Raw genomic sequence first — 19,094 nt, 5'->3', positions numbered from 1 at the left:
AGCAGGAGGATAATCTCTGTGGCTTGAAGTACAGCCGCTTAGAGTCTCTTCGGAATGTCCTTTTAGGAGGTGGATGGAAAAATCAGAAGACACTTACGAAAGCTGACATAGCAACTCGTGGTGGTCTTTGAGCTGTGCTACAGTTTCCTGGATTTTGTCCCTGAAGAGCTTATCTCCAACGCAGGGCAGGTCAGCCAACCGGTCCTGTACCTCTGGTCTTAAGTCAGAGGACTTTAGCCAGGCCCATCTTCATGCACTAATCCCCGCTGCAGACACCCTAGAAGCAGTGTCAAAAATATAGGCAGCATGGACCTCATGCTTGCCAGCATCTAGACCCTTCTGAACCAGGGTATTTAGTTGATCAGGTAGAGACTCAGAAAATTCCTGGATCTTTTTAAATAGGTCTCTGTTATACTGGGTCATGTATAACTGGTAGGAGGCAATGCGAGAAATAAGCATTGAACTTTGGAAAAAACACGACAGCCAAATGCATCCAGGGACTTCTGTTCTTTCCCTGGAGGTATGGAAGGATAAGGTTTAGAACATTGTGCCTTTTTCTGGGCTAATTCTACAACTACAGAATGGTGATCCAGCTGTGGTGTTTGGAAACCTGTACCAGGTAGGTGGCATCTGTTTTTTGATTCACTGGTGGTACAGATCCTAGATGCTCCCAATTCCTCTTCAACAAGTCCAGGAGGATTTCATGAACGGGTATGGACATGATTTCCTTGGGTGCATCTACGAATTTTGAGCACTTCCAGCATTTTGTGTCTGGAGTCCTCTTCTGTCTGAAGCTGGAATGGTAATAGCTTCAGACATTTCTTTTATAAAATTAATAAAGGACAGATTTGCTGGAGGAGAAAGTCTTCTCTCCTCAGGGGGGTGATGGCTTGGAGGGTAGATCAGAATCCTGGGAAGAATTATCAGTCCTAGGATCGTAAGGCTGATCACCTGCTCCCATAGGATCTCCAGAGGGAAGTAATGGTGCTATTCCTGAAGGATCAGGTCTAGGCAACAATGGCAGCACCAACTGGCGAGTCTGTAGCAAGATCCCAGGCATAAGTTCAGGCCTCGGTGCTTCATCGTCCGATGACAAAGGAATTGGGGTGGAAGGTATTGGACATACCGGTATCCTCAGTTCCACTGGTGGAAGGGCACCGATCAGCACATCCAGCCAGCTGAGTAGTGGTGCGAGCGCTGTGGGAATCGGGTTGGTGACCGGAGCTGGCATTGGTATAGGCGTCGACTGAGGCTGGAAACCCTGTAGAGCCTTTCCGATGGCCTCTTGGATCATCTGATCCAATTCCTCGTGGAAGCCTGGGGCATGGAACCCCAGCTCCGGAGTAGGAAGCAGCACTGGCGTAGCCGGAGGGTCCACTGGTGAAAATGGAGTCTCTGCTCCCTGCACCAATGAAGGGGGGGGGGGGGGGGGGGGGGGGGGAACACCTCGGTGACCCAGTCACAGGAAGATGGGGCCTTTTCTGGACAGGATTTCTTTGTTGGTGGCTCTGTCGACACCAATGCCGAGGGCTTGCCTGGATCAGCGGACAGCCTTCCGATGACTGTGTCGACACTTTTCACGATGTTCTCCTCTGTCCTTCTCCGGAGCCGAAGAGGAAGAAGTTGATGCCGGGTGGACAGCACTGGTGTCTCGCTGCTGGCGAGAGGTCTATAGCATCGGCTCAGATGATATCGAAGTGCTCGATGGGAGTCTGTGGCTTTGTCTGAAAAAGAAACTCCATCTTCTCTGAACAGGCCTTACAGCCCTTCAGTGTCATTTGGGCACATTTGGTGCAAGTTAAGATGTCGTGGTCTGACCCTGGACACTGTCAGAGGACAATCGGGGCACCGACGAAAACCCGACGCCATGACTTCGAAAAAAATTTAGCCGCAGTGCGGCTGATGGCCGGTAGGCCTCAAAGGGGAAACTCGATGGAATTGACCGCAAATGAGGGTCTACAGAATCGATAGGGGGACCCTTATGGAGTTGAATTTTTTTTTTTAATTTTAAAGTTAAATTCCGTGAGGAAAATTCCTGTCAGGAATCTAGAGAGCTCCTTAACCTGTGTAGCTTCTGCTGTGCAGAAAAAAAAAGAGAGACTGAAGGGAAACCCCTGCTGGATGCAGGGTTAGTGCCATGATGGGCATGCCCAGTAGGTGCTAGTCAAAGTTCTAGAAATTGACAAAAAAAAAAAAGTGTTCCATGATTGGGCTCCATCCTGATGTCATCCTGTGAAAATAAAAAAGTTCAGTGATAGGTGGCAATGTCCTGGACTGGTAACTGGTTAAAGAAACAGGAAACAGAGGATAGGACTAAATGATCAGTTCTCCAAACAGAGAAAGGGCATGAGTGGGTATCACAGTACTGAGATCTGTGCTGTCTAACTTTTCTAAATGATATGGAAAAGGGAATCACAAGCGAGGTGATCAAATTCTCAGATGAGAAAATTATTCAAAGTTGTTAAAACAGCAGATTGTAAGGGACTGCAGCAGGATCTTGTCAGTCTCCTAGTCAAGGCAGATGAAGTTTAATGCTTAAGTGCGAACTGATGCACTTAGGGAAAAATAATCTTAACTATGGGTACATGATGCTAGGTTCCATATTAGGAGTTACTCAGAGAAAAAAAAAAAAAAAAAAAAAAAAAGACACGACCTTGGAGGCTTTGTGGACAATATGTTGAAATCCTCAACTGTGTGGCAGCAGTCAAAAAAAGCAAAGAATGTTAGGAATGATGTGAAAAGGAGTGGAGAACAGACAATATATTTCCTCAGTTTCAACCACCACCGAGAGGGGACATGACAGAAGTTTATAAAGTAATGAGTGAGATGATCCATCTGTGGAATGTGTTGCCAGACCACATGATCAATGTGATGAGTATACCAAGGTTTAAAAAAAAAAAGGTTTGGATGTGTTTCTGGAGGAAAACCCTATAACAGTGATGGCAAACTCCAGTCCTCAAGTGCCACAAACAGGCCAGGTTTTCAGGATATCCACAATGAATATGCATGAGAGATTTGCATACAATGGAGTAGAGTAGAGTAGCAGGCTATGAACCAGGAGAGCAGGGTTAGAGTCCCACTGTTGCTCGTGACCTTGGGCAAGTCACTTTACCCTCCATTGCCTCAGGTACAAACTTACATTGTAAGCCCTCTGGGGATAGGGAAAAAACATTCAGTACCTGAATGTAATCTGCTTTGAAGTGGGAGTAACAGGAATTAGGATCCACTTTACGGGATCTGCCAGATACTTAAGACAGACTGGCTGCTGTTGGAGAGAGAACACTGGACTCGATGGACCTTTGACTCACCATGCCAATTCTTAGGTTCTTATGGGAAAGAAAAACTAAAAATGTGAAAAGTTAAGCTGCAATAGGGAGTCATAGGGTCTCTGGCACAAACTATCAAAGATTCCTTGGGGTAACAAACTATAAAGCAGTGTTTCAGCGTCATGCATTCTGCCCTGCCTTTACCAGCTTTCCCACAATGAAGCATGGAAGCAGAGGGATGTTTACCCCTACCTGCAAATGCAAAGCTATAAACCAGCTTCTGATGCAGACCCACAAGCCAATCCAGAGCACCCGAGGCCTGTCGAGATAAGATATAACGGTCCCATTTCACACTACTGACTAAATGTTTCACTTTGTATGGCTCCCTTCAGGCACGGATGTGAACATTTTGTATTTGTGCTTGCCAAGATGCTACCCAAAAGGGCTTCTGTATATCAACGACTGGGCAGATTCCTTACCCTGCCTCTGTAGACATGATTGCTTTTATCCGAGACTCTACTCTGCTTATGCTTGCTGCAGCTTTCTTGTAGTGAAAGGTAAGCCGCTTGGTTTTATAATCTTCTATTAAAATGAGACTGATGAACCCATAAACAAGAGAAGGGTCTTGTGAGCAGCTTGTTCAGTCGTTTTATGGGACATTCTGAAATGGATACGTCCCCACAGAGGATTCCTTTTTCCAAAGCAAGCAGCTCACCAGCTGAAGTTTAACTGTACTTGTGTCTGAGATCCTGCCTCTTAGCAGGCACACAGCAACCCATGTTTACAATGGAAACTGAAAAAAAAAATATATAAATTGTTCCTTCTATTTTTTTTTTTTTTTAATATGCTACACGGAGTCGAACAGGAAATGGCAAGAAAAAAAATGCTTCCATATGTTGCTGATTTTGGCCTACTTTTACCTTCTCCTAAAATCAAGTTTCCTCCCAGGCATTGTGCCCCTTAGACTCCCATATCCCCGGTGCGAGGGAAAGTGATAAACTGACTTACAAAACAGCAAGCAAAAGGATATTCCTTTCCCACCTGAGGGCAGCAGTACATCCACCCATTAAAAAAAAAAAAACAAGGGGGGGGTTGTTATAATTTGTTTCCCCAACATGTATTTGCATTCTGACTGTTCTTTTTGTGGTCGGACACTGAAGGATACTGTGTTTGGCTAACTGTTCGGTTCTTGTTCTTAAGTGGAAAATGCAATAAAAATTGTTAAATATAAAAAAAAACCCTCTTGATTAAAGTTTGAGAACTTTACACTAATATCAAATCTTTCCTTCCTAGAGAAGAAAAAAAATGCTAAATGCATACCCCTAGGGCATTCCACTCTACCATCCTCCATTGAGAAAGCTGACCATTCAGTTCTACTGTTCCATATCTTGCAACTAATTTGCAATCCATAACAGGACATTACCTCCTGTCCCACAACTTATTAATTTCCTGAAGAGTCTCATGAGAGACTATGTCAAGCACTTTCTGAAAATCCGTGCATTGACTTGCCATTATGCACGTTAACACCTTCAAAAAAAATGTGGCTGATTGGTGAGGCAAAACTTCCTTTGGATAAATCCATGTCTAATTGTTCTTTGGTATCAGGAAAGAGAAACTATTCTAATGTCAGGCTCACTAGTCTTTAGTTTCCCAGATGACTCCTAGAACCCTGTAAGAGGCTGTAACTGAAGATTGGAAGGTAGCCAACCAATGATTAATGAGGCCTGCAATTTCATTTTGTTTACAACTTAGGGGTGTATACACCATCTGGTCCAGGTGATATGCTATTCTCTATTTGTCAACTTGCCCTATATCAGCTAAACTATGCCCTTGGGGCTACTAAGGTAGCAGCTGATTTAAAGGTTTGGAGATATTTGTATATTTCCTGGGCAAGTAGAATTAATGCTCTGAAAATGAATCTTATGACATCTGGTTTATTTCAGCATATTTCATATACTCTGCCTTTCAAGGTTGAATAGTACAATTTCTAGTTTCATCTGTCAAACAAGTCTTCCTGCATTAAAAGCTTGGTAACTTTGTTGCTAAATGATTGAGGTAGGAGGGAGCATGGCTCTTCCAAATCTTTTGGTATATTTCTGGGCAGCCAATCTCATGTATTAGTTGCTGGCTAGGAGCTGGCTACCATCAATTTTGGTGCTTAAAGTGTATCAGATGTAAAGGTATGAATATTTTTGTGCTTCTGAAACCATATACTTCTGTTGACAAGCAGGCATGAATTAGCTATAACACATGGGTGACCATCCGACAGCAGTGACCTGGACCTAGTTCAGGATCAGTCAAGTTTAATGCACGTGTGGGAGCTCCCACATACATGTTGCCTTGAAAGCTCTTCAGTCTGTTTGAGCTATTGTATGAACATGTCCCAGCCTCTCAAATTTTAACTTGTGGCGCAAAAAAAAAAAAAAAAAAGCAAAATGCCCATGCAGCCTCAACTTTTGAGCTTTACAAAAGGTGAAAAAACTGTTTGAAGAGTATGGAAAGTCTAAGGCCAAGCAACTCAGTGCGCAGCAGCTTCAACTACCATATCTATGGGCACTGGCTGTCCACCATGGATACATGCCATCTACTATTCCTGCCTGTCCCAGACCACGACTCCAACTGCTACAGCTGTGGTCTGATATCTCCTACAGCACAGAGGCACCATGTTTGGACAATGGAGGCGCTATGGAAGGTATTGGCAGACTGGTGTGTGGCTGTGGATAGCAGTTTGAGACAAATCTTCCCATCAGATGCACAGAAAGTCTCCCCCCTCTTGATATGCCAGTTCTCAGATCAGCTGGACATTACCCTCAAGCCACAGACTTCACTCAGGTTTACTACAGATGCAACACTGGTTTATAGCTCCATAAGTTCAGACATATAGAATACGTTACCTGTCGTCGTGATGCTTGGTGTGATGGTTGTGGATGCAGTAGATGCATTTGTAGTCGTGTTAGCTGTGGCATGAAAAAAAAAAAAAAGGAAAAAACTTCAGTTCAAAAGCAGTAAACTGCAGTATGGTGAAATGGATTTTGTGCACATTTTCCTTGTTTTGCTTTTAGACTTCTGTTTTTCCCCCCAGAGGGCTCAATCCCTTTAGGTGGAGTTTGACTTCTAAACACATTGTAGTTCAAACTGAGGCTTGGGATGCTCCTCAGGGAGCTGTAAGACTAATATTGTGCTGTGCCAGAGCTCAGAAAGCTATTGCTAGTACTTTGTACAATTCATCCTTCAGAGACAGCCTTGCACTCCAATCTTAGTTGGGAGTACAAAGATCACATCTACATGCTAAGGCCCAATTCTAGCTCATGTGGATAGTCCTTTCCTGACCTCCCCCAGGCCCTGTCAAGTACCTAAGAATATGAGATTTGCCATACAGGATCAGACCAAAAGGTCCATCAAGCCCAGGATCCCATTCCCAACCATCACAAGTACTGGGCAGGATCTCAAAAGGATGACAGATTCCATGCTGCTTAAACTAGGGATAACCATGCGGTTTATGGAATTTTCCAAAATTACAACTAGTTGTAAATAGACCAATACCTAATGGATCCCAAAATATACCACGATAATACTGTATAAAATACAATTTTTATTAAACAAACTTTTTAAATTTTTCATTATTTCATAAAAACTTTCATTATATTTGTTTTCTGAGCTCAGAAATAGATATTCATAATGGCCTGTAGTCCAACCATCTGAGTTCAAAATTGAATTTCTATTACTTTAGAAAACGTGGCTGATAATTTCTTTGCCATTTAAGAGTGATATAAATTTCTACTCATTATTGCAACCGAACTAGCCAACATGATGCAAAATTTTGAAAAATTATGCCATTAATATGTTGAACTAATTTTTTAGATAGTTTAATTTTGAACTCAGTGAAACTTCTAATATAACACACTCATAAACCACAGTCTAGATGTATGTCAATATGAGTACAGAATTAACAATTGATGATGTCAATACGTAAAAAGGATGACAAGATAAGGTTTTGTCGGGACAAGATAGGCTTACTGCCATCATTTAAACAGGTTCTGTTATTATTACTGTCGGGCAACATTAACATCAGACCGATGCAGTTTATGGAAACCCTATTACCGGAAGTCAATTTGGAAGACAGTGTGGCTATTTGATTTCAAAAAACTTCACGTCTTGCCTTTGAAATATATAATCTGAACTTTGGTCAACAAGAAATGTTAAGGATGAACGTTGAACTTGATTCAGTAATTTAATATATACCAACGGGATACTTATAAAGAAATATTTCAAGTATTGAAGACATCATCAATTGTTAATTCTGTACTCATATTGACATACATCTAGACTGTGGTTTATGAGTGTGTGTTATATTAGAAGTTTCACTGAGTTCAAAATTTAAATATTGAGTGAGATTTATTGATGTCATCAAATTGATTAAACTATCTAAAAAATTAGTTCAACATATTAATGGCATAATTTTTCAAAATTTTGCATCATGTTGGCCAGTTCAGTTGCGATAATGAGTAGAAATTTATATCACTCTTAAATGGCAAAGAAATTATCAGCCACGTTTTCTAAAGTAATAGAAATTCAATTTTGAACTCAGATGGTTGGACTACAGGCCATTTTGAATATCTATTTCTGAGCTCAGAAAACAAATATAATGAAAGTTTTTATGAAATAATGAAAAATTAAAAAAGTTTGTTTAATAAAAATTGTATTTTATACAGTATTATCGTGGTATATTTTGGGATCCATTAGGTATTAGTCTATTTACAACTAGTTGTAATTTTGTTCAATATTGTATACTAGTTTTTCTCCCTTGCAATTTTTCTTATGGAATTTTCCTCCAGGAAAATGCCCAAACCTTTTAAGCCCAGCTATACCAACACCTTTTACCATATGCTCTGGCAATAAATTCCTGAGATTTATGCTTTGAGTAAAAATATTTTCTGTTTTAAACTACCTGGTAACTTTATAAAGAGTAAACAGATTCGTGTTTAGTCATTCCACACCACTGATTTTATTAGACCTCTACATCTCCCCTCAACTGTCTTCAAGTTGAAGAGTCCTAACCTCTAGCCTTTCATAGTGGAATTGTTCCATTCCCTTTATCATTGATTGCTCTTCGATACTTTCTAATTCTGCTATAAACTGAGATGCAGTGACCAGAACTGCACTCATACCAGAAGTGCAGTCCTTTCCTAATAATCCCTAGCATTCTATTTGCTTTCTTGGCTGCAGACTGAGCAGACAGTGTCAATATATTACCCATAGCACCCAGATTCTTTTCTTGAGTACTGACTCCTAGTGTGGAGCCTTTCACTCTTTAGCTATAATTTAGGCTGCTCGGCCCTATGTGCATCACTTTGCACTTGTCCACATTAAATATTATCTGCCATTTGTATAACAAGTTGAGCATTCTTGAAGGTCCTCTTGCAAGTTCACAATCCTCTTGTGATTTAAGAACTTTGAGTAATTTGATCACCTCACTCGTCATTTATAAAGTGTTACAAAGCAGTGGTCCCAGTACGGATCACCTCTCACCACTGAGGATAAAGTAGCCTTTTAGCCCTACTTCCCCCCCCCCCCCTATCTTTAAATAGTTCTCAATCCACAACACATCGTCTTATCCCTAAAACTTAATTTTCTTTGAAGTCCATGAGGGAGTTTATCAAAACACTTTCTGAAAACACAGATATATTAACTGGCTCACCTTTATCCACACCTTCAAAAAAAAAAAAAGTGTAGCAGACTGGTCTCCCTTCAGTCTTTTTCCATGCAGCAGTAGCCACGTGGGTTAAGGAGCTCTCCAGAGATTCCTGACAGGAATTTTCCTCATGGAACTTCTTTAAAAAAAATTTCTACCCCATGGGGGTCTTCCTATTGATAACAGCACTCCACTGTCAAAAGGTAAGGTTTTACCCTACTTGCGGTTGATTCCTGTCGAGTTTTCCCTTTGGGGTCTACTGGCCATCGACCGCACCGCAGCTAAATTTTTGTCGAAGTCATAGCATCGGGCTTTTGTCTGTGCCACAACTGTCCTCTAACAATGTCCGTCACAGATCCACATAGTTTGTGTATTGTGCTTGGGGTCAGACCATGTTACCCTAACTTGCACCAAGTGTGCTCAAATGATGTCGAAGGGCCGTAAAGCCTGATTAAAGATTGAGTTTTTTCATTCAAAACTCCCGACCCCATCGACCTCTCGCCAGCAGCGAAACACCGGTGCTGCTCAACTGGCATAGACTACTCCAAAGATGTCGACTTCTTCCTCATCGCCTCAGGACAGAACATCGTGAAAAGCGTCTACACCGGCATCAGAAGGCTCAGTCTGCCGATCCAGGCAAGCCCTCTGCATTGGCAGAGCCACCGACAAAAATGCCGTCCAGAGAAGGCCCCATCCTCCTCTGCGACCAGGTCACCGAGGCATTCCCCACCTTCATCAGTGCATGGAGTCGCGATTCCACTTTCACTGGTGGACCCTCGGCTTCGCCAATGCAGCCTTCTACTCTGGTGCCAGGGTTCCAAGCCCCAGGCTTCCGTGAGGAATTAGATTGGATGATCCAAGAGGCCATTGATAAAGCACTGCAGGGCTTCCAGCCTCCATCGACACAGATACTGGTGCCCACGCCGGTCACCAATCCAATTCCCATGGCGCTCGCACTGCTACTGGGTAGACTGGATATGTTGCTCTGTGCCCTTCCACCGCTGGAACAGAGGAAACCAGTATGTTCTCTTCCTTCGATGCCGATACCTCTGTCATTAGAAGACTAAGAAACATATCCATACCACCATCTGGAATTCTGCTGACTCATCCATCGATGTTGCCGGTTCCATCGGCGCCACCATCAATATTGGCGATGACTAGGCCTTGCCCTTCGGGATTAATGCCATTTCTCCCCTCTGAAGATCCTCAGGGAGCTGTGATCAACCTTATGATCCTTGGACTGATGATTCTTCCCAGGATACAGATATCTGTCTTCAGTGCCCTCTCCTCCTGAAGACAGAAGGTGTTTTCCTCCAGAGGATCTGTCCTTTAACTTTATTAAAGAAACAATTTCATTTCAGCTTCAGACAGAAGATGCACAGCACAAGATGCTGGAAGTACTCCAGTTTCTTAATGCTCCTAAGGAAATCATGTCAATTCCCATTCATGAAATCCTAATTGATGTGCTAGAGAAATTGGGAGCATCCAGGTTCAGTACCACCTGTCAATCGTAAGACAGATGCCACCTATCTTGTGCAGTTGGCTCCTGGGTTTTGACGATCACAACTGGATCACTCTGTGGTTGTGGAATCAGCCCAGAAAAAAAAGGCATGACATTCCAAACCTCGTTCCTCCAGGAAAGGAATAAAAATCCATAGATGCTTTTGGCAGACTAGTCTTTCATGGCTCAATGCTTATCTCTCACATTGCTTCCTACCAGTTGTTCATGACCCAGTATAACAGAAACCTTTAAGATACAGGATTTATCTGAATCTTTACCTGACCAATTCTAGGATGAGCTTAATGCTCTAGCTCAAAAAGGCATAGATGCTGGCAAGCATGATGTCCGCGCTGCGTACGACGTATTTGACACGGCCTCGAGGGTGTCCGCAGCAGGGATTATTGCAAGAAGGTGGGCCTGGTTGAAATCCTCCAACCTCAGACCAGAGGTTCAGGACAGGTTAGCTGACATACCCTGTTCTGGAAATAATCTTTTCCGAGTCAAAATCCAGGAGACTGTGGCACAGCTAAAGGACCACCATGAAATGCTGTGTTAACTTTCTTCAGTGCCTGCTGATTTCTCGTCCACCTCCAAGAGGACATTCAGGCAAGACTAAGCAGCTGGCCTACAAACCAAGAAGGTATTATCCTCTGGTTTCCCTGAGGTCACCCTTTTAAGCCTTATCAAAAAGGTCAGTCCAGGCAGTCCTGTCCTCAGAAGACCCAACCTGCCCCTCAGCCAGGACCAGTGTCAGGGTTTTGACTTCTCCCCGGAGAGCATATGCCAAACTCCTCCTTCCATCTGTACTGGTCGGTCAATTGTGTGCCAAATGTTGAAGTGGCACAATCATCACCAATCAGTGGGTACTTTCGGTAGTCACTCAGGGTTACCACCTCAACTTCCTGACTGTACTGGCAGACTCCCCACCTTGGCTGATGTGGGGATCAGACTACTCCTTCTGGAACAGGAGGTTTCAACCCTTCTCCATTCCCAGGCAATAGAACCAGTGACCATCTCCCAACAGGGGCAGGGGTTCTATTCCTGGTATTTCCTCATCCCAAAAAAGTCAGGTGGTGTTCGTCCAATTCTGGACCTTCGTGCCCTAAACAAGTATCTACAAAGAGAAAAGTTCAAGATGGTAACCTTGGATTCTCTACTTCCTCTTCTACAAAAAGGAGACTGGCTGTGCTCTCTAGATCTCCAGGACGCATACACACGCCTCAATTATTCCATCTCATCGCAAATTCCTGCAATTCCTGGTTGGCCCTCGTCACTTCCAGTACTGTGTACTACCATTCGGCCTAGCGTCCGCTCCATGAGTATTCACCAAGTGCCTCGTGGTAGTCGCAGCCTTCCTCAGGAGTCAGGGTGTCCATATCTACCCTTATCTGGACAATTGGTTGATAAGGGCTCCGACTCAACCAGCCACATTTGTGTCGAGTCTCACACTCCATACCTTGATCTACCTAGGGTTTCTAATCAACTATCCCAAATCTAAGATAGCTCCATCCCAAATTCTCTCTTTTATAGGGGACGACCTAAACACTATACAGGCAAAAGCCTTCCTCCCTCAGGATCAGGCTTTTACCCTGTCCTCTCTGGTGTATCATTTACAGACTCAAGTATCCTCAACTGCTCATCACTTCCTCATGCTGCTGGGTCACATGGTGTCCATGGTGCATGTCACTTCAATGGCCCGAATAGCCATGAGTCATGCAATGGACCCTGAAATCCCAGTGGGTTCAAGCTTGTCAGCCACTCAGCTGACTGTCACTGGCCTGGTGGATACAACACTCCAATCTACTTAAAGGCCTTCGATTTCAGGCTATAGATCCTCAAATTCCCTTGACAAACACCTCCAACCTAGGGTGGAGTGCTCATGTCAGCGACCTACAGACTCAGGGTACCTGGTCTCCAGAAGATGCCAATCAGATAAATTTCCTAGAGCTTCGGGCAATCCGATATGCCCTCCAAGTTTTTCAGGATTGCCTTTCAAACAAGGCCATCCTGATTCAGACAGACAATCTAATGGCTATGTGGTACATCAACAAGCAAAGGGGGGGGGGGGGGGGGAACAGGCTCCTACCTCCTGTATCAGAAAGCTGCACAGATATGGGCGTGGGCCCTTTCCCACTCGATGTACCTCACAGCCACATACTTGCTGGGCATGGACAATGTGTTGGCGGACAAGTTGAGCATCAAGTTTCTTCCGCACGAGTAGTATCTCAACCCCACGGTAGTGGACACAATATTCCAACGTTGGGGTTACCCTCATAGACCTCTTTGCATCAGTCCACAACCACAAAGTAGAGAACTTCTGCTCTACCACTCGCAGCCACCACTCGCCACAGAGGGATGATTTTGCTCTCTTGTGGGCCAGTGGTCTCCTTTATGCATACCCTCCACTTCCACTCATACCGAAGACTCGTGAAGTTAGAGGGAAAAGGGCGTAATGATTCTGATAGCCCCTCACTGGCCACGCCAGGTGTGGTTCCCAATACTCCAGGACCTTTCAGTGTGCCGGCGCATTCCTCTGGGAAAGGATCCGCTTCTGATAACTCAGAACGTATACCTGTGCCACCCCAACCTCCAAGCCCTCTGACTGCCTGGATGTTGAAAGGTTAATACTCCAACCTCTTAACCTTTCAGAGTCTGTGTCCTGAGTCCTGATAGCTTCACGAAAGCCTTCCACGAGGAGGTCTTATTCTAAATGGAAAAGTTTTACAGTCTGGTGCACTTCCATGTCCTTAGACCCCTTCACTTGTTCCACGGCGAAGTTTCTGGACTCTCTCTGGCACCTATTGGAGTCAGGCCTGAAAACTTCCTCCAACAGGGTGCATGTCAGCGCGGTAGCCGCATTTCATAAGGGCGTGGGGGATGTTCCTATTTCAAATCAACCCTTAGTAACACGCTTTGAGATGTTTGCTCCACTGCACCCTCCGGCCCCTGCTTGGGACCTTAACGTGGTTTTGGGGCGGCTCATGAAACCTCTGTTTGAGCCTCTTCACTCGTGATCTCCGCTGTCTCACCTGGAAATGTGGAGATTACTTACCTGATAATCTCGTTTTCCTTAGTGTAGACAGATGGATTCAGAACAAGTGGGTATAGTGTGCTCGTGCTAGCAGTTGGAGACTGATCTGACGTCAGCACGGGTACACATACCCCCACAGGAAGTGAAGCACTTCAGTAATCTTCCTTGCAAAAGCTGTTATGGATATATGTGTACTGACGATCAATGAAATAGTGAAACAGGATTCCCCTGACCGATTGATAGTAGCTGGAGACTGCCAGCATTCCCAACCGGAAGGCGTCGACACCTGGTAGAGTGGACGCACTCATGTAAGAAGTGATAAGGCTTACCTTGAATCGGTGAAATCCATGGACTCAGCATCCCGCCCAGCTGCCAGTATACATCTGTCTACACTAAGGAAAACGAGATTATCAGGTAAGTAATCTCCACATTTCCTAGCGTGTAGCCAGATGGACTCGAACAAGTGGGATGTACAAAAGCTTTACTCCCGGACTGGGCGGGAGGCTGCCTGAGGACCGTGTAAGACCGCCCTCCCTGGCCTGGATATCCAGACGGTAAAACCTGGAGAAGGTATGGAGGGAGGACCACGTCGCCGCTTTACATATTTCTGCAGGCGACAGCATCCTAGATTCCACCCAAGATGCTGCTTGGGCTCTGGTAGAATGAGCCTTAACTTGTAGAGGTGGTGACTTCCCGGCCTCTACGTAGGCCGCTCTGATGACTTCTTTAATCCAGTGGGAGATGGTGGGCCGAGAGGCCGCTTCTCCTTGTTTCTTCCCGCTGTGCAGGACGAACAGATGGTCCGTCTTTCGTACTGTTTCTGTCATTTCCAGATATCTGGGCAGCAATCTGCCAATGTCGAGATGGCATAGCAAGCGCCCTTCTTCAGGATTTCTTCAAACCCGCCGTGGTTGGCAAGGATATGGTTTGAGTGAGGTGAAATTGTGAGACTACTTTCGGCAAGAAGGATGGAACTGTGCGAAGATGGATCGCCTCTGGAGTGATCCTAAGGAAGGGATCACGGCAGGACAGCACCTGTAGCTCCGAGATACGGCGTGCTGAACATACGGCCAGCAAAAACACCATCTTCAAAGTTAGCGAACGGAGAGACAGGCCCCGAAGGGGTCTGAAGGTGGATCCTGTGAGGAAATCCAAAACTATGTTGAGGTTCCACAGAGGTACTGGCCACTTCAGTGGCGGACGAATGTGTTTGACTCCTTTCAGGAAGCGAGAAACATCTGGGTGCGTGGCAATGGTCTTGCCGTCCCTCCTGGGACCGTAGCAAGACAGCGCAGCCACCTGAACCTTGATGGAGCTGAGGGAGAGACCCTTCTGAAGTCCATCCTGCAGGAAATCCAGGACAATAGGGATAGTAGTCGCATGTGGATTGGTGCCATGAGTGTCACACCAGGCTTCAAACACTCTCCAAATCCTGACGTAGGTGAGGGATGTGGAAAACTTGCGAGCTCGGAGAAGTGTATCTATCACCGGCTCCGAGTAACCTCTCTTCTTCAGTCTAGCCCTCTCAATGGCCAAACCGTAAGAGAGAATTGAGCCGGATCCTCGTGGAGGATGGGACCCTGACGTAGCAGGTCCCAGAGAGGAGGCAGGGGAAGGGGCTCCCCTGCCAGTAGTCTTCTCATGTCTGCATACCAGGGTCTCCTTGGCCAATCTGGTGCCACTAGAAGAACTAGGCCCCGGTGCTTCTGAATCTTGTGGATAAGGGTGCCCAGCAGGGGCCACGGAGGAAAGGCGTATAGCAGGGCCCCTGCTGGGCACCCTTATTCATCTTGCGGCTGAAGTATCTGGGTACTTGAGCATTGGACCTGTCCGTTAATAAGTCCATGTCCGGAATCCCCCAGTGATCCACAATCATCTGGAAGGCTGTGGGCGACAGCTGCCATCCCCCCGGATTTAGGCTTTCTCTGCTGAGGAAGTCTGCCGTGGTGTTGTCCCTTCCGGCAATGTGGACAGCGGAGATGTCCTGAAGATTCGCCTCTGCCCAAGCCATCAGCGGTGCTATCTCTAGGGACACCTGTCGGCTTCTGGTTCTGCCCTGACTGTTGATGTATGCCACCGTGGTGGCGTTTGACATCACTGACTGCCCGGTTCCACAGTCTGTGAGCAAATTGCAGGCAGGCTAACAGACTGCCCGTGCCTCTAGGCAGTTGATGTTCCACCCCGCTTCTTCTGTTCCATCGCCCTTGGGCGGTGAGTTCTTCGCAGTGTGCTCCCCATCTGCTCAGGCTGGCATTTGTGGTGAGCAGAATCCACGTGGGGGAGGACATCTTCGACCCCCTGCTCGTGTGGTTGGACTGCAACCACCACCGTAACTGGGACCGCACTCTGGCTGGTAGAGGTAGATGCATGGAGTAGTTCCGGAAGCGGGGACTCCAGCGAGAGAGCAGGGAGCTTTATAGAGGTCTCATATGGGCCCTTGCCCAGGGTACCACTTCCTGGGTGGATGCCATGAGGCTGAGAACCTGCAGATAATCCCAAGCTATGGGCTGGCTGGCTCCCATCAAGGACCGGAGACGCGTTTGAAGTTTTAACCTTCTCTTGGTGGTGAGACTGACTGTCTGCCTGGGTGTCGAACTGGACTCCCAGGTATTCCAGTGATTGGGAAGGCTGTAGGCAACTCTTGTTTAGGTTGACTACCCATCCCAGGCTTTCCAGAAGGGCGATCACTGTTGGTTGCCCGATAGCTCTCCTCTCGTGACTTCGCCCTGATCAGCCAATCGTCTAGGTAGGGATGGACCAGGATTCCTTCCCGTCTGAGCACCGCTGCTACCACTACGATCACCTTGGTGAAGGTCCGCGGTGCCGTGGCTAGCCCGAAGGGCAAAGCCCGAAATTGGAAGTGGCGTCCCAGAACCTTGAAGCATAGGTAGCGTTGATGATCCTGATGGATTGGGATATGCAGGTAGGCTTCTGACAAGTCTAAGGCCGTGAGGAATTCTCCTGGCTGTACTGCGGTCTTGACTGAGCGCAGAGTTTCCATGCGAAACCTCGGGATCCTTAAGTATCGGTTGACTGACTTGAGGTCCAGTACGGGCCGGAAAGTGCCCTCTTTCTTGGGTACCATGAAATAAATGGAATAATGTCCAGAATCCATTTCCCATGCAGGTACTGGGACTATGGCTTTCAAGGGCAGGAGCCTCGCCAGGGTAGCTTCCAATGCTGCCTTCTTGTGGATTGGAAACGGAGATTCCACAAACCTGTCCGGAGGGAGATGATGGAAGTCCAGATAATACCCCTCTCGGATGATGGCGAGGACCCACTGGTCTGACGTAATCTCTACCCATCTGGGGTAGAAGAGGGTTAACCTGCCCCCTATGGCTCCATCCCCCGGATGGATCGGCCGATTCTCATTGGGAGGCGCGGCCGGGCCCTGAACCTGAGCCGGCTCCCCTCTTTATGCTGCTTGGCCCGAAAGGACTGGTTCCTGGCCCGAGGACGGGGTCCCTGGTAGCGACTCCTAAAGGGAGTGAAGCGTTGAGAGCTTCTGCCGCTGGAAGGCCTCGGAAAGGCACGCTGGTTCTTCTTTAACCTATCTTCCAGCAGGCGAGGTATTGGAGAGACACCCCATGTGCTGGCCAGTTTATCGAGGTCGCTGCCGAACAGGAGAGAACCCCTAAAGGGCATTCTGGTGAGGCGTGTCTAAGGAGCATCGGCTGACCAATTCCGTATCCAGAGCTGCCTCCTGGCAGCTACAGAAGATGAGATCCCCTTGGCTGTTGTACGGACTAGGTCGGATGCGGCATCCGTGAGGAACGAGAGAGCTGACTCCATGTCCGCTGCTGGAGCATTGCTCCTGACCTGTGACAAACAGGAACGCGTCACCACTGTGCAGCAGGTTGCGATTCGCAAAGACAGAGCTGCCACCTCAAAAGTCTGTTTCAGGATGGCGTCCAGTCGCCGTCATGAGGTTCCTTGAGGGCCACCCCCCCTCAACTGGAATGGTAGTGCGCTTGACCACCGCGCTAACCAAGGCGTCCACCTGAGGGCACACCAGCATCTCCTTGATTGTCGGATCCAGGGGGTACATGCCCATCAGGGCCCGACCCCCTTTGAATGAGGCCGCTGGTGCAGCCCTTCCAAATCTATCAGTTGCTGTGCGGCTTGCAAGAAGGGAAAATGGCAGGCTGTAGGACGAAGACCTTCCAGCAGAGGGTTCTGTGTAGATGGCACCGTAGTGCTGGGGCCTGTAATAGCCAACTCCGCCAGGCACTGAGATACCAGGTCGGAGAGATCTTCCTTGGGAAAGAACCGCCTCATGGTTTGATATGGCTCAATCCCCGAGGGAAGCTCCCCCTCCTCAGAGGGTTCGGACTCGTCCTCTGAAACATCAGGGTCCGCCTGAACCGGACTGCCCGGAGGAGGGTATTCTTGCCCACGATAAGGGTGCGAAGGTCCAGGGGCAGGATCCGCTGGAGCAACAACAGGGCCTGGACAGGAAGCTGATTGCATCTGTACAAAGGCATGGATCCCCTTAAAGAGATCCACCCAGGAAATGGAAGCGGTCTCAAGTCATTGGGGTACCAGGTCCCCCGGGATCCCAGGTTGATAGAGAGTACCCGCTAGATCCGGGGTGGCCCCTGGGGAACTGTCAGCAAACCTCTTGAGACTGGTCCTGGCCCGAGGCTCCCACGACCTCCTCACATTGGGCACATGCTGAACAGAGGCAGAGAGCTTTCACGCCGGAATCAGGAGGTGCCGCCGGAGACGCCTGGGCGTTCGAATGTTCCATTGTGCGTTGAAGAATATGCGCTCAATACAATATGCGCTCAATAATATGCGGTCAGCATATTATGATTCAACGCCTCACATCCTTCCTTTCTACATACTCCTCCTTCCCTCCACCACACAGCCATATTCTCATTGCTACCTTATGCCTTATGATCCCACTACGCCTTATCCACTATGCAGCTGCATAATGACACTTCATTAAACATATTTTGACATTACACACACAGCCGTCCCAGTTGTTGTTACTCTATATATGTTATTCACTGATGAAGCATTTCACTATTTGTTATTGTTGAATTGTTGACCTGTTCTATGTTTATTGCTCAATGTTCTCGATCGATGTAACGCCATAGCCGCGACTGTTCTGTTCAATTGTAAACAGATATGATTTGATATCTTTGTTCAAGAATGTCGGTATAGAAAAAATCTAAATAAATATACGCTCACTACAATATGCGCTCAACAATATACGCTCAATACAATATATGCTCAATAATATGCGGTCAGTAATATACGCTAAATGATATACAATATACGCTTAAGCGGTCATCAAATATGCGCTCAATACGATACAGGCGCCTATCATGGGCGCTCAATACCTTAACAAGGCCGACAAAATGGCAACCTCCGCAGCGTGCCGCATACAGGCCACGCCGCCGATCCTCGTACCTCGGAGACCAAAAGTAAGAGATGTACGCCTTACCTGATCCTCGGCGCTTCCCGGCTGGAACCCGGGCGGTCTCCGGCTGCGGGGGGAGAAATGCCGCGCTTGAGGAAATGCACCCGCTGCCTCTAGGTCCACGCCGGGACCGAGGCGCCTCTCAGCCCGACCCAAGCCCTTCTCGCTCGGGGGCT

At 46.8% G+C, this 19,094-nt stretch overlaps 1 protein-coding gene across 1 annotated transcript in view; it reads right to left on the bottom strand.

Moving 5' to 3' along the window:
• Nucleotides 1-19,094, bottom strand: part of CD164 (CD164 molecule) — a 104,083-nt gene that overhangs the window by 13,979 nt on the left and 71,010 nt on the right. The window contains exon 5 of the mRNA XM_029595296.1: nucleotides 6,161-6,223. Coding sequence (XP_029451156.1) covers nucleotides 6,161-6,223 — 63 coding nt within the window. The remainder of the gene's footprint in view (nucleotides 1-6,160; nucleotides 6,224-19,094) is intronic.

Source organism: Rhinatrema bivittatum, chromosome 3, assembly GCF_901001135.1.
Source record: "Rhinatrema bivittatum chromosome 3, aRhiBiv1.1, whole genome shotgun sequence".
NCBI lineage: Eukaryota > Metazoa > Chordata > Amphibia > Gymnophiona > Rhinatrematidae > Rhinatrema > Rhinatrema bivittatum.
This window is presented reverse-complemented; position numbering and strand designations above follow the sequence as displayed.